The sequence below is a fragment of the Sceloporus occidentalis genome, unplaced genomic scaffold (assembly GCF_023333645.1).
Source record: "Sceloporus occidentalis isolate IW3139 unplaced genomic scaffold, rSceOcc1.0.p SCAF_10, whole genome shotgun sequence".
NCBI classification, from domain to species: domain Eukaryota; kingdom Metazoa; phylum Chordata; class Lepidosauria; order Squamata; family Phrynosomatidae; genus Sceloporus; species Sceloporus occidentalis.
Window position 1 is genome coordinate 21,590,589 of NW_028316990.1, and position 20,054 is coordinate 21,610,642.

General features: G+C 45.1%; 1 protein-coding gene and 1 non-coding gene across 13 annotated transcripts in view; both read right to left on the reverse strand.

Moving 5' to 3' along the window:
- LOC149306116 (CCR4-NOT transcription complex subunit 1) overlaps positions 1 to 20,054 on the reverse strand; it is a 50,615-nt gene that overhangs the window by 17,638 nt on the left and 12,923 nt on the right. For 6 of the 12 annotated variants that reach the window (XM_089540069.1, XM_089540070.1, XM_089540067.1 and 3 more), the window contains exons 6-25: positions 19,821 to 19,875; positions 19,463 to 19,666; positions 18,027 to 18,195; positions 17,784 to 17,910; positions 17,082 to 17,192; positions 15,991 to 16,161; positions 15,353 to 15,480; positions 14,936 to 15,176; positions 14,509 to 14,628; positions 13,283 to 13,405; positions 12,487 to 12,638; positions 11,251 to 11,401; positions 10,118 to 10,322; positions 9,392 to 9,535; positions 8,077 to 8,201; positions 6,925 to 7,211; positions 2,860 to 2,938; positions 1,543 to 1,773; positions 715 to 855; positions 373 to 552 (exon numbers count right to left, since the gene is read on the reverse strand). In XM_089540069.1, the coding sequence (XP_089396195.1) occupies positions 373 to 552; positions 715 to 855; positions 1,543 to 1,773; positions 2,860 to 2,938; positions 6,925 to 7,211; positions 8,077 to 8,201; positions 9,392 to 9,535; positions 10,118 to 10,322; positions 11,251 to 11,401; positions 12,487 to 12,638; positions 13,283 to 13,405; positions 14,509 to 14,628; positions 14,936 to 15,176; positions 15,353 to 15,480; positions 15,991 to 16,161; positions 17,082 to 17,192; positions 17,784 to 17,910; positions 18,027 to 18,195; positions 19,463 to 19,666; positions 19,821 to 19,875 (3,144 nt within the window). The remainder of the gene's footprint in view (positions 1 to 372; positions 553 to 714; positions 856 to 1,542; positions 1,774 to 2,859; positions 2,939 to 6,924; positions 7,212 to 8,076; positions 8,202 to 9,391; positions 9,536 to 10,117; positions 10,323 to 11,250; positions 11,402 to 12,486; positions 12,639 to 13,282; positions 13,406 to 14,508; positions 14,629 to 14,935; positions 15,177 to 15,352; positions 15,481 to 15,990; positions 16,162 to 17,081; positions 17,193 to 17,783; positions 17,911 to 18,026; positions 18,196 to 19,462; positions 19,667 to 19,820; positions 19,876 to 20,054) is intronic. The other 6 variants (XM_089540073.1, XM_089540065.1, XM_089540071.1 and 3 more) reach the window with 3 other exon arrangements.
- On the reverse strand, positions 10,973 to 11,106 carry LOC149306117 (small nucleolar RNA SNORA50). The gene has a single exon (XR_016271740.1). It is a non-coding gene; the product is annotated as a small nucleolar RNA SNORA50 (small nucleolar RNA).

Genomic DNA, 20,054 nt, shown 5'->3' on the forward strand with positions numbered 1-20,054 from the left:
TGGTTTAGAACTTAAGTCTCTTCTTGGCTAGTCCTAAACTTGTAGGACTGTAATTATAGCGCATATATATATATATATATATATATATAGAGAGAGAGAGAGAGAGAGAGAGAGAGAGCATATAGCATGACTATTACTACTAGACCATATTACTGTAAAATATCACCTAAACTGGACAGGAGGAGGTTACTTTTATGCCCAGCATTATATTAGTTAGACCACCTCTTAGCCATCAATTAAGGACGATTATAACTGAAATCCCAGTAAACCAAACTTTAAAAAAATTCATTTGCCATCAGTTAGCCCTGGATAACTGCCTTTTTATCTTTCCAAGGAAGAATGAGGACGAAAAACAAACTCCAGAGCACCTACCTTGATATTTCTGTAGGTTTCATTTAGAACCATTTTGTTGAATTCTGGATTTTTCAGGGTATCAAGGAAATTTGAATAAAGGCTATGGAAGTTTGGCTCAATACTAACTCTCTTCATCACAAGATATTGTGAAACCCAAGGCATGAACTCTTCTTTCACCGTTTCCTTCAGTTCTTCAACCTGGCTCATTATATTAAGAGGAAAATGGATTAATAAGCTTTCAGGAGACTGTTCTGAAGCGCAGCAGCCTGGCGTCTTGTAAAGATCACAAATTACAAATTTTCCCTAAAGATCCAGGACTGATCTCCCAAAAGAGAGAGAAAAAAGTTGTGCACTCCTTACCTTCTGGGTCATGTTGGATTGAGACAGGTTGTTGAAGATAAAGGCAATCTTTTCCTGCACGTTTTCAGGGGGTTCAACAATCCTCTCCGTTTGATCTGTGGCCACGAGCAGAGTATCAATGTTGGTTGTATTAATTGAAGGCTGCAGAACAAGAACAAGGTTTTAAAGGAATAATTTAGTTTAATTAAATTAAGATCCAGTGGACTATGCATTTGGACTGTAGCACAAACACATGTGGTGCACATCACAATTTCAGAACAAAGTTACCAAAGAGTGACAAGAGTTGCGCAAGCGCTTTAACTTTGGCAGGCTGGCCGTCTGGGAGACACGGGGCACAACTGGGACGACAGACTAGAGTTATGGAAAGGCAGCAACATGGTGACTTCCAAACAAAGCCAAGATGCAAACCAGTTGGAGAAGACCAGAGAGTGACAGAAAGGGGTTTTGCGCAATGACACCATGCAATTAATGAGATTTCCAGGGGAAGTAAATAGAAATCTGTAAGTTTTCTAAGTGAAAATTCAAGGCAGGAAGAAGCAAGCTCCTCAAAAATGACAAAAAACAACTGTGTGATACATGAACAACTAAACAAGACAGCCAAAAATAGACAACTGATTAAATGTGGTGGACAAGAGGTGACAAAACAGCAAAACCTTTATCTGAATAAATGTGGTTAAAACTGCAAAGGGTTTGCTTCAAAACCTCCAGACAAATCTAAACAATGTACACAAAACACTGGCCCAATGGTTTTTCTCCAAAGCTGAAAGAAAATCTCTCACATGCCTCCCTTCATGCTCACTCCAGTCGCAGGGCAGCTCATGTGCTTACCGGCACGTCCTTCTTGAAGCTGACTCGACCCACTGGCGTGATGGCAGTCTTTGCCACGGTGGTGGTGGTGGTGGCGGTGGTCACGATCGTGCTCACTTGACCCGCAAGTGGGGTTTTGGCTGGGGCCTGGGCCTGGGCCTGGGCCTGGGCCAGTGCAATGCTTCCAGGAGTGGTGATGGACCCCTGCATCTTCACAGGAGGGTCTCTGGATTGCTGTCCGTATTCAATGTACTGCAACAGGCAAGAGGCAGGATGCTCTTTAAAACTTATGTGCACCCAAGAGATGTCCTATGCCTCTCAGAACCTCCTCAATACAAAAACAATGCCCCAAGTTCCTAATCAAGATATTCTTGGGAAATTCAAACCATTAAAACCCAGCTGCCATGAAGTCACAGATAGCCTCAGAAGAAGCCCTTGTTTTTCTACACAGACACACAGAGCCTGGTCTACATCGATTAGTTGCGCTACCATCAGCTCTGGAGGAAAGCTCTACAATACTCTACTGGGGGAGGCTGAGGGGCTGCACACTTCCCCAACCCACAACAACCTGAATTTTCCCTCCAAAATGTCTTCCAAGGGCGGGGGGGGGGGCATTACTGCCAAGCTTTTAGCCCCACTCCAGGCCATTTCAGGTCTAGGACAGGCCTTTTTGCAAAAAAGGAGATGACTGGGCGGGGGGGAGTCAGCAGTCATTGAAGGTGTTCTCCTCTGGTAAAACATAATGAGAATAGACACAGAGCCTCAGTACTGTCTGAAGCAAATATATAAAATCTACAGCTGGCCAGGCTTTCCATCTGAAACCTAAGCCCATATTCAATAGAGCATAAACAACTCACTAACCCACTGCTGACCTTGCGTTGTCACCCAATGCAGCAACCCCAAACCAACATTGCTTTTAGTGTTTGGACGACAGCCTTTGGACCAGACCTCCAGGATCCTAATTCCACTATCCCTGGTTCTGACTGCTTTCGGAAGGTCTGGGCAGACAGACTGCTGTTCTGCACGGCAGGGATGATTTGCCAGGAAACCCTTTCCACAACCCACAACTGCACTTCTGTCCTTCTTGCCCGACTCCGGACGATGATGGGAGAAACCCAAGTTGTGGGGATTCCTCCTCTCACCAACCCAGACAAAGAGCCCAAGAAAGTTTAAATATAGATACTTGGAGGGGGAGTTATTCACACAGAACATTTACAGATCCCTTTGTGCCTTTTATTAAATGGACCCCGAATCTTCTCAATATACAAAGAAGCCAGCGAATGCCAAAGTGTGTCCCTCCCCACTGGGCCATTACTTTCCATGGCTTTGAACACTTACCTCCTGCAGGTGATGAGGGAACTGTATAAAGTGACTAATAGAAGCCAAGTGCTGACAATACTGAGGATAGTCCTTCAATCTGTCAATGGTAAAACTATCCATTAGTAGGAGAAAATAAATAGCCTGGTCAAGACCACCACCATCACAAAACAACACAACACAAGAATGGTTAGCCTTCTGCTAAGTTAACAAAACTGTTCCCAGGACTCCCTGCTTATACCACGCGAAAGATGAAGTGGATGAAAAGTGGGCAGATGCTAAAAGCTTTCGGATGAGGCAGTTCTACTTCCATGAGGGCCGCAGACCACCTTTCATCTTTAACCAACATTTTTGGTTATCACCTTTTTTGGGCTTCAACCAAAATTATGCAATACCGTATATACTCATGTATAAGTCAGCCTCATGTATAAGTCGAGGTGGAGTTTGGAGGCCGATATTATGGATTTCAATATGACCCGTGGATAAGTCAAGGGTGCAGTCACAGTCCCTCTGCTCCACTTGCCTCTTGGTGCTCCTTTGAGTGGCTGCTGCCCTCGAGACTTCCCTGCTGCTCTGCTTGCCTTTTGGTGCTCTGTGAGGGCAAGCTCCAAAAAGCCATCTCTGCTGCCATCCCCAGTGCTCCCTCTCCCATGCTTCTCCCTTAGGGCTCTCTATCTCAAAGTGTTCATAGAATCATAGAGTTGGAAGAGACCCCAAGGGTCATCCAGTCCAACCCCATTCTGCCATGCAGAAAATCCAAATCAAAGCATTCCCGACATATGGCCAGCCTCTGTTTAAAGACCTCCAAAGAGGGAGATTCAGATTTTTTTGCTCCTTTGTATGTTTTGGAGAGGAAAGAGTTAAAGAAAGGCTCCTTTCCCCCCACCATTTCAGTTTGGGCTCTCCAGCAAGTCTTAAGCTTCTGCCCCTTTAAGAACAGAGCAGCTAGTGGTTCCCAAACTTTGCTCCTCCAGGTTTTTTGGACTTCAACTCCCAGAAGCCTCAGCCCTCTTAGCTAATGGCCTAGGATTTTGGGAGCTGAAGTCTGAAACCCCTAGAAGGCCAGAGTTTGGGAACCATAGAGCTCTCCCCCTTTTTCTTTTTCCTGATGCTGATGAAATCAGGCAAGCTGACTTCTACCAGCAATAGCTATGGCCAGTGTTAGGTTTTCCCCCCCTTTGAAAAGTAAGCAAATTAACATCTGTCCCTTCCTTTTGCCCAGGGAGAGTGCCCTTAAGAGAAAGGCTGCCTGCCTGCCTTCCCTCCCTGCCTGCCTCCCTGGGTCCCTGGCGCTTGCCTGAGTCGCCAGTGCTCCTGCAGCTGTGGAGGCATCCTTCCTTCCTTCCTTCCTTCCTCTCTCCCTCGCTTGCTCCATGAGAGCAAAAAAGAGACATCCATCCTCTGCAGCATGAGGTGCCAGGGGTAGCAATTTCTTCCCCTTTAAAAACATGAGCAGAGATCCCTTCCTTTTCCCCCAAAGAAGCCTTGCTTGCTTGCAAGCCCAGCGCTTGGGAGATTTTCTTTTCCTGATGCTTGAGTGGCTCCAGTGAGTGTTTCCTCTACTCCCTTTCCTCTCCTGAAGCAGCCGATCTGGGGAAATCTCCCAGGCGCTGGGCTTGCAAGCAAGCGAGGCTTTTCTGGGGGGAAAAAGGTGAAGGGATCTCTGCTTATGGTTTTAAAGGGGAAGAAACTGCTAATCCTCCTGGCTCTTCATGCTGCAGAGCCCAGAGGAGGACGTCTCTTTTTTGCTCTCATGGAGCAAGTGAGGGAGAGAGGAAGGAAGGAAGGAAGCAGGGATGCCTCCACAGCTGCAGGAGCACTGGCGACTCAGGCAAGCGCTGGGGGACCCAGGGAGGCAGGCAGAGAGGGAAGGCAGGCAGCCTTTCTCTTAAGGGCACTCTCCCTGGACTAAAAGACCTGCAAATCAACCCCAGATCCCCGGAAAGAGTCACGGCGGCCATTTTTAGAACTGCATTACCATATATACGCATGTATAAGTCTACCTAAGATTTTGAGATCAATTTTGGGGCATAAATTTTTCGACTTATAGACGACTATATACAGTAGATGCCACTTGGAAGCCTCTCAGGGCTGCTACTAACCAGTTCCTGACATGGGATTGTATACATACTCCTAGTGCAAGGGGGACTTATTTTCCCATAGGAAATCATTGGGCAAACACTCCCTGTTTGGAAAACAGCCCTATCCAGGAATTTAAAAGATGGAAAAGACCTCTAAACTTAGCAAAACCCACCCCAGAGATTGGGAGGGGGACACTACAGGCCAGTAAGAGGAGGGGGGGAGAGGACTCTATTCCTTTGGAGGAATCATGGGAGCTCTGGGGCAAAAAACAGACTGGGGGCCACAAGCAATCTACAGACTATATCAAGGATAGGCAACCTTTTTGAGCCGGGGGTCGGGTTGCTGTCCCTCAGACAACTGGGGGGCCGAACTCAAAATGGCGCCCGGAGCAGCGCAGAAGCTGCGGCGGGGGCAGCAATCGGCGGCAGGACCGGGCTGGGGCAGGCCCCAAGGCCTCGCCGGGCCGGATCTGGCCCGTGGGCCGTAGGTTGCCGACCCCTGGACTATATGCTGCCACTCAGCAAATGCACAGAACATCTTTGCCATAGGCTTAATAGTTGTTTTTTCAAGGAATGGTGCTCTAGGGCTCCCAATAAAAAGTCAGAAAGCACCAGAGCAGTTTGCAAAGGAGGACATAGAAGCATAGACTTAGAAGAGACCACAAGGGCCAGCAAATCCAAACCCTGCTATGGAGGAATACAGTCAAAGCACTCCAAACAGATGTAAATCTCTCTACTACTTGCAACTGGTTTCTCGGTCCTCAGGATCTTTTCCTCTGTCCTCACAAACCTATTTACCCATCCTGATGGTCCACCCACTTTCCCTCTTTAGGTCTCAATGCAAAAGCTACTAACCGAATTCTGTCTGTAAAGTATCCCACAACCTAAATACAAATGTTGGCATAAAACATGACCCAACTGGCACAATTTAGTCATGTGAAAAAGTATTTTTAAAGTGTGGCACACTGCTTTAAGCCTTGTACAAACAGCAATACCATATGTTTTCATAAGGAAACAAGAGTTGCTTTTTTAATTACCAAACTGGTAATTTGAATATATGTGCGGAAACATGTGTCTAGTTTACATGCACCTTGAAAGAGGACCAACCCATATTTGTTAAGGCACAAAAATGTGCACACACAGTCTTAATGCATTTTTATTTAGAAATGTCCCAATAAATTCATCTGGATTTACTGCTTGGTAAACATGCATTGGTCTTCGGTCTCATTTTACTGGCTAGGCTTCTGCAGAACCACTGCAACTATCTGAATTAAAATCCCTACTCAGTGTGGAACAAGCTAAAGTCTGCTGTACTGTAGTGTAAACCCTTCCAGCCTAATACAACCTAGTAGTAGTATTGAACGTAGAAAATCCAGCTACATTAAAAACCAAAAATCGATGTTTAAATGGTAGCATGAAGGAAGGTCAGGCGGAAACGGCAGGAGAGAAAAATTGGCGTTGGGGACATGGGAAGGATTTAATTTCTTTGAGAAGGAAGAAAATGGTCTCAAAACTGATCTGTACTGTGAGACAGAGAAGGAACTACTGACCAGCACTTTGACAAGATGGCTTCTGGTAAGTCTAGCCAACTGATTTGTTTTAAGAGGCTCTTCTCATTGATATGTATGGGCTACAATTGGGCTTGATTGTTCCCAGTTTTCATAATTCTATGTGTCATCATCACATACAGCAATAATGATTTGGAATCTCTTCAATTCAGGAACCACAATGAAGTATGAGCCACTGATTCTAAAGCATGTATTCATCTGAATATTTGCAGGCAATTGCGCCCCTATCTAGATTGTCTACAATGGATTTATGTTCTCTTTATACTAAAATATGCATTCCCTTTACAAACTTTACTTTATACTTCTATTGTGTGAAACATTCAAGAAGTGCAACATTACATTAATCATGTATTACATAGCTAAATAGATTGCTAAAGTAGGTAGGTAGAGTTAGCTTCCTCTATGAAATTCTGGAAATATCAGAAAAAGACACTCACCTATTTTTAAATCTATCTAGTGCAGCAATACCAAAATAGTACATTTTGGATGTAAAAGGCTTTCGTAAGGCTTCAAGTACATAGCGCAAGGCCAGGCCCAGGGCCATGTATGTAACCAGTCCTTTCTCTATTATCCCACCAAAGAGGCAGGCTGTTATGTGTAGCTCTTTATCGGGGTACTGGGGAAAAAACCGATACTCCTCAAACAAGTTCCTCAGCATACAGTTAAACACTTCACGTTCCCGTTTAATGTTGGAGTCCTTAAACCTCTGTAGCATTTCTAACACCTGCAAAGAAACCAGAAGGTTATGAAGAGACTCAGTGGTGCTCAGCCCTTTCTCAAAGGATCTTCCAAGCTTGCGAGGAAAAGCCCCCAATCTTTCCCATATTTGAGTGCAACTGAAATCAATGCTATACATTCAAACAGAAAAGGCTGCTCATGGAAGAATACTTCTCATGGGAATAAAAGTGGCCTCATACAACAAACAGCACTCGCTAGAGTTTTCAAATCATCGCACTAGATATTTTCAAGCCTTTGTATCATAATCATTTTCAAATTTCTTTCTGGACATCAAACTATGTTGCTTCAAATTCCTTAAAATTTAAGCTTAAATGCATTTTAATGGGAAAACTGTGATTTGATCAGATTCAGAAACTGGAACATATTTTGCTAAGTAGCACTCCGCTTATTTAGGAGACCACCAAATCCCCTACCCTGGAAGAAAAACCCACCTGAGAAACAGAGGCACAACTGAGATAAAAGACATGCAGAACATTCCCCCAAAACTGGTTTTAGTGCAAGGCGGAATTCATTTTAAATGCACCAATGCCCTTTTAGTGCTTTGGACTTTCGGAAGTCTACTGAATCATGTAAAGCCATGAAACTTACTGATGAAGCTAACTTTTGGGATACCTTTTCACTGGGCACAAATTAAAACACCCAATTTTACTTGCACAAAAGTTGTCTGCAACTGTATGGGCAATACAGCTTGGAACCTTGAAATTTAAATTTCCCTCAAACTGCAACCAAACAAAAAGCAATGTTGCAAGCACCTACTAACCCAAAAGTTTTATATAACTGGAGACGGGGGGGGGGGGGGACCCAACCCATGGTAAAGGGAGAGAAAGATGAAATGGCTCCCCAAAGCATACCTCATCGACGGACATGGTTGGATGCGGCGGGTGGTTATAAATACGCTGAAAATAGCTGTTGGCTTCATCATCAATCTCTTTACTAAAGTGCTGATTTGCCTCTGGCCATACCTGAGATAAGTCAGCTGTTGGAAAAGGGTAGGAACAAATGAGTAAGCCCACCGAATGCAGGAAACATCCATTCATTTCACAATGAAAGAACAAAAGCCAAGGGAAAGGATTGCAGTTAACAGTCTCAGTATATTCCTACCCACCAACGTCTATTGAAGGCCCCCCAAAAAAACCATGCTGCATCAGTCCAAAGGATCAGAGCTAGCTAGTGCAGCATTCTGTTCACAGAGAGGCCCATCTCACAACATGGAGCCCACAAGCACAACTTTTATTTATATCTTTCTTGCACAAACTGGACTAAAAGGCAACAAAAATTTGAAGTCACATATGGAAGTATTTATTAAAATATTAAAAGGCATTTAAACAAATCATATTGTAGCACAACTGAATTAAAAAAACCTCTACCCTACCCATTAAAATCCCCTCCCCTGGTGTCAACAGTCACAAGCCTGTTTGAATAAAAAGATCCTTGCTTCCTGGCAGAATGGTAAGAGGTGTATTGGGAGGCAGAAAGCCCATCCTCTGCTGTAACAGAGCCCCACAGCCCGAGAACAGCCACTGTAGGAATGCGATACCTCCCCACGGTTCTTGAGGGACCATTTCTGCAGTAACAAACAGGGGCTGTATTCTTCTGCAGGGCAACCTCTACAGACAAGCCACCAGAACCTTTTGGTGTGATGGCATGTTCAAGCCCACCGGACTGCTCCAGCTGCTCCAGAAGAGAAGTCATGAACATGGAGAGAAACCCACAGAAGCAAGGGAGAGCGAGCTGAACAAGTGCACAAATGACTGCTCAAACAGCTAATGTTACAGATGAACAGCATCCTTTGTGAGCACTGCACAAGCGCCACTACTAATCTGCCATACCTCTGCACGTGGCGTGTGCTTTTAGGGGCCTATCTGGTTCATCTTTTGCTTAAGAAAAGCACCATGAGTGGAATGCTCTAGATGCCAGTGGTACTGCCATCAGACCCAAGAGGAATCCTCCAAGCTTCATAGCTGGTAATCTAAGGTCTTATCCCAGCCCCTTCTACAAAGTCCTTAATGCAAAAAAGCTGAATAAAAGTCCGCATGAAGAAGAACACGAGCCATTGCTCTCATGCCTGCCACAAGGTGTATGCAGAGTGTGGCCTCCCCTAGAAAGGACCATGCATTTACCGCACACCACAGCCACACTTCACAGTCGGACAACACCACCACTTACAAGGTTTCATCTTACTCTGCTGGAATGTCGGCTGGTTCAGTCCTGATGTACTCAGCTTTCTTGGCACGAAGGGGTCATTGTTCACTGCAGGGAGGCCAAGGGCCCCGGTTCCTATTCCCAGGCTACCGGTCGTGAGGCCACCTACTGAGAGAAGTAGACACCATTATTCCGACATTTGCAACTGCTGATGTTCCCATCCTGAATGGGGTCTAGCACAGCCTCCCCCAATCTGTTACCCTCTAGCTATGTTGGAACAACAACACCCATCATCCCCAGCAAGACCATGCCAAACATTTTTGTGACTAGAAAAGCAACAGCAGGTCACTGAAAATTCCTCTTCTACATAAATACACAACAGCATTCACGCTGTTTAAAACAACGTCTTCCATTTCTGTGTGCATGCACACTGCAAAAGCGACCTGTATTAGCCCACATTTCAATCCTAACTCACTGTTCTCAGTAAAGAGAACGAAGTCTACATTCACAGACTGATGCTTCCCTTTCCCCAGTCTCCTAGAGATCTGAACTTGGGGAGTTAGAGGAAGCAGGTGGGCTGGGGAATTCACACACACCTCCATCCACCCACACAGTGAACGGAAGAACTACTCTGGGTCCAAGCCTTGGTATTTCATGTTCCACAAAGCGCCCCCCCCCCCCTTTCAACAGATTTGTAGAAAACAGTCCAGTATGACTCTGAGGAGAGCCTGTCCTCTCAAATAACAGTACCTGGAAGCTGAGATGACAGTCCACCAATCCCACTGAAAGGAGTATTCTGGTTCTGCGTGGAAAGCGGTGGAAATGCTTTTGCTGGTGACTGAGGGGTACTGAAAGCTGAACTCAGGTTTGGAGGGAAACCTGGCATGCTTTGCGTGTGTGGCGCTGCCGAGCCGCCTAAACTGAGAGATGCCATCCCAGCAGCAAGTGGATCAATCTGAAGGGAAATCAACATGTAAAAAAGACAGCAAGAAGTTTGCTCTTTAGATCACCCTTGTAGCATCTTCAGTATCAAGACTGGACATCAAGTCCTTACATGCTGGGTTCTCTCATGCTAACACTGGAGTTCTGCTGGATGAGACCGAGGTCCCACCTATTCCACCGCTTTTCTTGCAGTGACCACTCAGGTGGCTCTGGGAAACTCACAAAAGGACATAAACACCACAGTACTAACCCTAAAACCGACTCCATAACAGCTGGTACTCAGAGGCATGCCACCTATTTTACTGGAGGTAACCTATTCCCATGATCTAGGTACCTCTGAGAGTCTCATTCTCCATGTTTTTTCCAATTCACTTTTAAAGAAAATTAAGTATCTTCACAGTGAAATTACTCAATGATTTAAACTGAAGATGGACAGTGATTCAAACTAGGTGCTGCCTACTTTTCAAATTATTCCTGTGCCATTTCCTTTAACTAAGAAAAAGCCTGCTCCATTAATCTTTCATCAGGACAATGGGGCTAAATTAAGCCCACTGAATCAATGAAAGGCCACTCAACTGACCACTGAGCATCCTTACAAGGAACAGGTGTTTCTCTGGATTAACTCTGGAAGAGACACTGGAGGGCTCTGGGAAGAAGTAAATTAAATGTGCCTTGTTTTTAAAAGAGCATTTCATTGCAGAGCTGAAGAGCCCCAGTTATAACAAGCCTTTACAATCTAGCACCGTTGCCTGGCCTGAGAGGCTATGAGAGACACATCAGGTTCAAAGACAGTGCTTCAACTACAAGGCCTAACATTTATCCTGTAAGGAAGATACGACTGGTATGCATTAACTTTAAATGTAAGAAAACTGGACTTGAGACACACACAAGAGGTTTCTTGCAGCATTCTGCTCTCATGCCTTGTTTAGACAGCCCCTTACCTGTACAGGGGAGATGGCATCTAGACTACTAGCACTGGGTGGGCGTCCTTTGGGCATAACTCCAGGCGGAGGCTGCCTGGCTTTGTTCATGACATTGCTGCAATTGGCTACCATGGTGAGAATAGTTTCTGACAGTTCTTGAGACACACTTCTGTTGGAAAGAAGGGAAAAAAACATGAAGACGATCACTGACCTTCTATCTCTAGTATAACATACACAAGAACCTCCATTCAACAGAGCTCCAGCACAAAACTTCTCAGCACAAGGACTGTGATGGGGAAACCTGCCCCTGCCCTGCTTTGCATGTCTCAGGCAAATCAGGAAACTTCTGCTAGAACCATTAAAGCCAACTCTAATACTTTAACAACTGCAGACAACATCCACCAGTGTGTGCATCTTTCCTTTTACCAGACATGCATCATGAAGTATGACAAATAACATAAATGGATCATTAATCAGAGAGGAGGACAATTAAACCACAGGAGCTAGGTCACACACAGATCAAAATAAAGTACTCAGAAATTACGACAACTTTGGCCTGCAGGCATTTAACTCTGCCTGAACCTAAGGTTAAACCACCAAGTTGACTTGGAAATTACTAGCACCAAGCTAAATCTGTCCAAGTCTGCATTTTCTCAGTCAGTACAACTACTGGAGGAATTAAACAAAAGCAAGTAATCATGTTTAGGAAAGCAAGAACTGAACATCGGAGCTACAATGACTCTCTAACAGTTTTGGAGTGAACTCCTAATACAGGAGATGATCATAACCTCACAGGTATGCAAAGAAACTAACAGTGCTGGGAAGTTTCAAAAGTAACCCAATCTGAAAACCATTTTCATGGCTCACAAAATCAATTCACCTAGGTTTACTACTTTACGCTGACAACTGTTATGTTACACTCACAAGAAAAATAATCTGTGACAGATACAAAGGTACAGCCATCAGTAAAGCACATTCAACTCTCGCCCCTCCATCCTTGTACAATTCATGTATCCAGGATATGGCGATTTAAGCAGTACTTTTCCAAACTCATTCAGCCACAGAAATCCTAACAGGAACCTATACCAGGCAGGTGAGTGTTGCAACAGATATGCGCAGGATGGGGTCTGTATCCAAGAAACAGCAGCTTTGAAAAGCCACCTGAGCCACTGAGAGTGTGGCCTGTAGCTCACTTTCTCCCCCATGAGCTCCAACTTAGCAAAGAGCCTGTCACAGAAGGCATGGCCTGCTTACCCAGCACAAGCCTGAAGGCAAGCCAGCATTGTCGCCAGCGTCTCCGGTGGAAGCTGAGCACTTTTGGGCTGGTCTTTCTCTGGAGCAAGGCCACCCAAGATAGAAGGGCACCTTCTTTTTAAGAAGGTCATACAGGCTTGGATGAAGGGCTCCTAGGGAAGGAAAAACACACGTCTCAAGGGGCAAAGTATTTCAAGTATTCCCAACTAAGCTCAAAAAGGTATATGGCATTAGGTATATACTAGTTCAGCAGTTCTTAACCTGTGGCAAGCGGACTCCAATGTCTTCACAGGGGGCCCGTGGGTCCCCAAGGAATTTCTTCTCCTTTCCTGCCTAATGCAACCAGGCTGAATATGGAGATGCCAGGCGCAATGGAGAGCCTAGGAGGGTGGTCTGGGCATTTGGCAAAGAGCAGAGCCTCCTCCCTCTTTCCATTGCCAGACAGCTGCCATGCTCCCCAGGAGGGTTCACTTGCCCTCCTTGCCTCTTTCTCCTTCAGCTGGAACAAAAGGCAACCCCAGCCATCCCAAGTCAAAGTGTCAAGTACAGTATTTGATGCATGTTAGGGTTTCATACACTGAGTTAAGTCTTAGGGTGGCAACAAATGATATTTCAAGAGGGCCCCTGGTAAAGAAAAGGTTAAGAACCACTGCACCAGTTGAACATATTAATTCAAGAATGCATGCTGAAAACTGTATTTTTTGAATATATCAATTTTAGGGCAACAATGTTGTTGCTGGTTTTTTTTAGAAGTGACTGTTACCATCAAAAAATAATTAAGAAAATCCTGCTTTACCCCATGCTCCCGGATTTTATCTGTGAGCCATTTGTCTAATTTGAGGTATTCCCGTCGAGAGGCAAGTGCAGCAAGGTCAATTACAAAGGCAAACGGGGTACCATTTAGCAGCATTGACAAAGCCTAAAGAAGAAAAAAAGTCAGAAAACTGCTAGTCAAAGTATTAAGCGATGCTTCTCTTATCATATCGCACCCCCTCCCATTGCCAGCTGTGTACTTCTAGTCAGTTGCCAATATTTCTTGTCTCAGATTCACACACGGAGCACGACAGAAGCCAGCTAACTAGGCTGCAAGAGCTGGGGAATTCCTTGGTCCATTGCTGCTTCTTTCAACCCAACAACTGGCTGGGACCAGGGAGATAAATGGGGCTGGCTAGAGACAGGATTGGGCTGCCGAGGATGGAAAGCTGCTCAGGAAGATGACGACACGGTGAATCCTTTGTCTCTCTTATCTGGATGAAACTCCCAACAGGTCTAGTTGCACACTGCCTCTAGTCTTACAGAGATGAACCTCAAACGCATTGGCCTGGTGATCTGAGAAGAGCAACTTCTATGGCTGACCTGAGCTGCTGGAATTCCAACATCACCCAGGCTATGAAATTCAGGGACATAAAAGTTGTCTTCTGATATGTTATAACATTACAGCAAGCCCACTTGCTGCTACATGGCCCCCACTCATTCCAATGGGGCTTGTGAAGAGTTCTTTCACATCTCCATGAAACCAGAAGTTGTGTTGCAACAGAGCCAGAGGATCCATTTTGTGGCCAATAAACAGGGACAAGTTGGTAACAATGCATCTCAGTCTCTGGAAGTGCCATCTTCCGCTAAATGTGACCCTCTGACATTTGAATATGAAGACTGATCCAAAAGCACCTAGTAAAAGCTACGCAGTGATTATTTCCAACATTACCAAAAACCTACACACCTTTTCTACCAAAAGTAAAAACATACATAAAATTGCAACCTTTGAAAATCTAAGACACCCTGATACAGAATTCTCAACACCCTCCTACCCCAAAGTCTACAGCCAACTGTGTTAGCAGTAGTACAAATCAGGAAAAAGGAAAGAACTAGGGCACGTTAAATAGTCTCAATATTGCTTTAAAAGCTGGTTGCCTCTTGACTGCTCTTGAGGTACTCAGTTTTCTTCTGCTGCCCCAACAGCCGAAGCCTAGTAGCAGCACCAGCATGGAAGTCAAGGCAGACAAAAGGTTACATCAAACTCACCTTCAAGTCTTGGGCCACGTCTAAAATACGTGATAATTTCGCTTGGTCGTACTGTTCCCCTCTCATGTACCATTCTGCCATAGCGTGCATAATGAGCTGGCGAATCGAAGGAGACTGGCCCTAAAGGAACATCTGCATTTCAGACTGTTGTTGTTGTGTGCCTTCCAAGCCATTTCTGACTTATGGCAGACATTTGGCACCACTGCACCATGTCTCCCATCTCAAGTGGCAGAGAAACAGAGGAGAGTGCCCCCAAATCAATCACATCAAGCACAACTCCTGAGGATGCAGGCATGGTTGGTGGGACAGATTAAGGAATTTGCCTCTGTGGCTTGGGGAGAGTGGGGCAGACAAGAAATAACAAGAACTGTAATGGATGCCTCCAATCTGACTCGGATGCCAAGTGATGCCATGGTAAAGCCCTTACCTGCCCATGCCAAGCATAATGCAAGATGATGGCAGAGTTGGGGTGGTTGCCAAGGAAAATGGGCATCAGTGTGGAGATGAGTTCATGCCGCAGAGTATGCCAGGAAGTGTTGATCTGTAGTAAAGCCAATACCAACATATCTGGGCAATGCTTGATAGGGAAGCTGAAGAGCTGCTTAACCTGTTCATACTGCCCCACCTCTGCCAGCCGCAACAGAGACTCAATCAAGTCCAGACTCTTCCTAAAGAGAGAGGAAGAAAGAAGCTCAAGAATGTTAGTTGGCTAACAATATCCGGACGTGATGTTTGTACAGATGTCAAATCAGATACTTCCAAACATAAGAACGCCAAAAACCTCAACAACCCATTTCTTCAAATACAGAAGCCTCTGCAGCCTGAGAAAAACAATGCCGCTTACCAAGTGGCAATTTCCCGATTGTCATCTTCGGGTGGTGCTTTCAAGATATCCGTGGCAACAGTGTGACAGGGGTAGTCAGCAAAACAGAAAACCTCTGGGTTAATGAGGGAATGCTGGATAAATGACAGCTGGGAAAAGGGGGGGCATAATGGAAGAATCATTTCATTAATTTACACATGTCAATTGCATTTCTTTATCCGCTTAACTTGAAATAACCCCACTCACTTTCTTATGCAATTCTATCACTTCTCCATATTACTCTTATTATTTATTTATTTCATTTGCATGCCGTCTTTCTCCCAGAAAGAGACCCAAGGCAGCTCAAAAATAAAAAACATTTTTAAAATTTTACAATGAAAACTTAAAAACAATTAAAATGATCTAATTTTTTAAAGCTTTAGGTTCATTTGCCTATCATGACTAAAGGCCATATGCATCAGGTTCTGTAGTTAAAGAAGAAAATCTCCCACACCCAAAGCAGGCAGCCTCTGACCGGTCTGCATTTCAGTTCATTTATGCTGCTATTGCCAAGATTACCATCAATGCAATGCTTTGTGGGACCTTGACTTAGCTGTCATGGCCTTTCAGATGTGGGTAACACATGCTGCTTGGATTAAGAAAAACAGCTGCAGGTTTACCTGGCCTTCTGCATGTTTCCAAGGTCTGTATATTAGATCAACCGGGAAGACTTCCAATCCTAACCCTCTCTGGACACCATACACCACAATTTTCAAGCCCTTGCTATCACGAATTTGAAATCCAGGATGGTCCAGTTCATACGTAACCTCCTTGAAGTTCAAAGTTGGGTTCTTCAGAAAGCAAAATATAACACTAATTTAATGTACAACATTCAGCATTGGTCTCTCCAAAGACAAATATATGCAAAGACATAACAGTAGTAAAGAACAGCAGTTCATAGAAGGTAAAGGCATACCAATCCTCAGGTAAAGGGGAGTGGGGTTTGCAATTAGAGGCCTTCCCCATGTGACTACATGACTTTCCCTCCATCAGGTGAGCTTTTTGCTGACAACTCTGAGAAGATGACTGACTACGAGAAAGGAATTGTCCTCTTGCCTCTTCTCTACAAGTTTTCTTGGTTCTTTGCCAGAAGAGGAACCCTCACTTGACTTTCCTCCTGCTTTTAAGCTCATGAGTGAATTCTAGCAACACATCTGTTTGATGAAGCTGTAAAGCAGGGGGAGTAAGTCCAAACCAGCCTCATCCGCTTGAGAAAAGCTGAACACGTGTAAAGTGAAGGGTCCCTCCAGTGACCAGAATGCATGTTTGCAGCTGCCAAAAGCACCTGCTTTGGGCTCATTGCCTTGTGCTCTGCTTACTTCCATCCAGGCTGAGAGGTAGTTCCTCTCCCAGCACAGTGTCCAGAGGAAGAACTGGGGAGAGAAGGCTCAGAAACAATGCAAGGGACCTTTCTCTACTTGTGTCCAATTAAGTTTGAGTATCTACTCTAAGCGCATAGTAAAAATACTCCCTGTAAAACCATTTTGACCTATTCTGGCGGACCAAGCAACACAGCTTACAAACAAGTACATCGTAACCCACCACCAATGAGTAAGTTCCAACCGCACGTGAACATGACAAGAGCAACCCATTTCTTAACTTAGACTGTGTACCTGAAAACCTTGCAGGAAATCTAGCCACTATGCAGCAGCCCCATTTCTGACTATACATTCCACCCCCATCTCCAAGTCCAGCATTATGGCCAACATACCAGCTCCTTAAGCACATCAATCAGAACCTCCACATTCCAAGTATGGGTTTGTGCTCCATCGTTTTTATCTCTTCCGTCACTCCAAATTCCACTTCCAGGAGCAGAGATGGACTGCAAGTTAAACATTTAGATAGAGTTTAGAACTTCAAATTATGTACATTAATTTCTATGATCAAGAAGTTAGGTTCAGCCCAAAATTTGGAATTTACTACTCGATACAAAGCATGTGTTCTATCACTGATCTACCACTCCTTCCTATTACACTGCTGTCCAGCAGCTAGAAAATCTTCAGGGAAACATCAGTCTGCTGCACATGATCAGGATTTCTTAGCAGCAACCTCTGTGGCAGTAAGCAGCACCCCTGGTGCCATCTTTAGCAGGCAAAAGGCTGGCACCAAGTCCCAGTACTCTGGGTACTTGGTTCTAAAAGCTGCAACCAAGGCTACAAGAACTCCTCAGCCTGGGAAGCTGCAGTGCCAGGTGCCACAGGAAGGTGATGAACTAGGAGCCTTGGAGAGCAGACACCAGGTCCTTACTCATTTGTGTAGTTAGAAAAAAAGCCCTCTTGAAATAATTTAATATTTCAAGCTATTCATTTTGATTGATGTCACAGCAATTACCTCACAAACCCACCAGGGAACTCTGCTCAGTTAACTTCCAATTCCATGAAACAGCCTCACTGTGGACCTGTAGGATGCTCACCTGTAAAGGAATGCCATCTGCCAAGCCGGAGTGTGTGCGGGCCATCATCCCCAAAACCCGGGCAACCTGGGCAGCCGTGACCTCCCCGACACCAAACTGCGTGATAATGTTCCGACATTCATCCACACTAAAAATAACAAGGCACACTGATATTATGACATTTTTCAACCAGTGAATAACCAAAGCTCATACTTCATGGCATTCAAATCTTAAATCTAAACCTCAGGGAAATCACCAACGTACCTGGTACAAAAGCCATAGCCAACTTCCTGCATGAAGTCCGCAAGAGAACTCTCCATCATTGTTTTGGCTATCCCTCCAGAATCAGGCAGTATCCTATCCATTAGGATGTCCCGTTTTTCAGGGTATAGGAGTGGTGCAAGCACCACGGGGCAACGTTCCTGGGGGAAATCTAAAAACCCAGAGCACATTAGCATTCCACTGTGTCCCAGCGCATAAAGCAAAAACTTCAATAGCTAATTATCAACCTATTGTCTATGGCGGGATACAGACGGTCCCTTTCTCCGACGGATCGGGGCCTGAGCTGCCACAGCGGCAGCACCAGAGGCCCCGATCCGCCGCTTTTCCTGGCCTCGGGGAAGCGGCAAAAAGCTGCTTCCCTGCGGCCTGGAAAGGGCTGTCCTTGGGGCTTCATGCCCCAAGGATGCCCCAACACCGGCGGGGAGAGAGAGAGAAAGGGGCTACTAGTATCGCTGGTGCAGCTGTGTAAAGGCCACACCAACGATACACGACGCGAAAGGAGCTCCATTTTGGAGCTCCTTTGGGTGCCGCTGAAAGGGCACCAAGACGGAATGGCCATGCCATTTGGACGCAAAGCGGCCATTACGTCAAAATGGTGGTGCCCATGTAGACAGGACACCGCCATTTTTACGTATTCAGTACATACTAGGGTGAGGGAGCGTCTAAAAAGGACGCTCCCGGGCAACCCTAGCACATACTGAGTACGTGCTTAATGGACCATGTAAACAGGGCCTATATTCCAAAGAGAGTACTCAACTCTGCAAAGATTTTGGATGTCTACTCTCCAGTGAGGGGTCAGCTGTTTCAATTCAGCTCTTTCTCTACTGTGCAGGTTTGCTCCCACATCTCTCTGCTGATGGCTAGAATACCTTACTACAGGACCTCCACCACAAAATCTGTTACAGAAATGCCCAAGGCATAAGAATTCCTGGGACAATGACCTGCCATCGCAACTGCTACCTGCCAAGTTGAAATGGGAAAATGAAGAGGAGGGCTGCAACAGCAAGAGGCAATGGATGGTGGTGGGCATTCTGAAACAAGCTCCAAAATTAGGACTGAAGACTCTAACCCTTTATGGTTAAGCCCCACCACATCTCAACACTGCCTTTTAATATCTGATCATTCTTGTCTGAAGAGGACTAAGTCTGTATGCTGCCACAAACAAACAAGTTCTAAAACAAGAGGAGCCTGTGCCAACATCCCTGTAGGGAGCTGCATTCTGAGACACAAACCGACCCAGTAAAACATGGCTCTGGTGCACACACAAAACTGACTTATTTTAACAAGCTTTGCTTTCAGTGTTTGTGTTTCAAGAGCCACAATACTCCATCTGTTTTATTTTTGGATTACCACAGCAAAATCACTCCTGACCAAAATGCCTTCCTTTTTAAATCAGAGGTGCCCAATGCCCTACTTACCTCTACGTAATGTTTTGAGAAAAGCGTCAATTTGTTCCTGTCCAACCCCAAAGGCTCCCTTCTGTCCAAAAAGGAGATGGGAGAGGAGGAGGTGCAGAACCTCTATTGCAATATCTTGGAAGCCACCTTCTTGATTTCCGCTGACGTCTGCGTCAATATATGAACGCAGAAGATCGGGGAGTTTCTGTTTAATAAACTGAGCAGCTTCAAAGAAGAGAGGAAAAAGTTAACAGGAGGGTATTTGGAAAAAAGCATAAGCATCTGTATTTTTCATTTATACACAGCACATGTCCATTGCTCTGATCATCAGAGGATTAAATTCAAGAGATCCACTGCATAGAATTTAAATTTCTCTTACCAAAACCACGCAGATCTGGGTTGAAAGAATTCAGCAAAGCAAGGCCAAAAATAACCTACGAACAGAAAGACAAAAATCAAGAATCCAAACATTTGCTCAGCCACTTGATACATAATGTCCCAGGGCTGCACTGGCTAAAGGGAAACTCCATGTCTGAACACTGCTAAAGTTGCCCATAGATAGGGTGGCTCAGGATTTGGAGGCAGATGTTCCTGGCAAGGCTGCTAGCCCAAA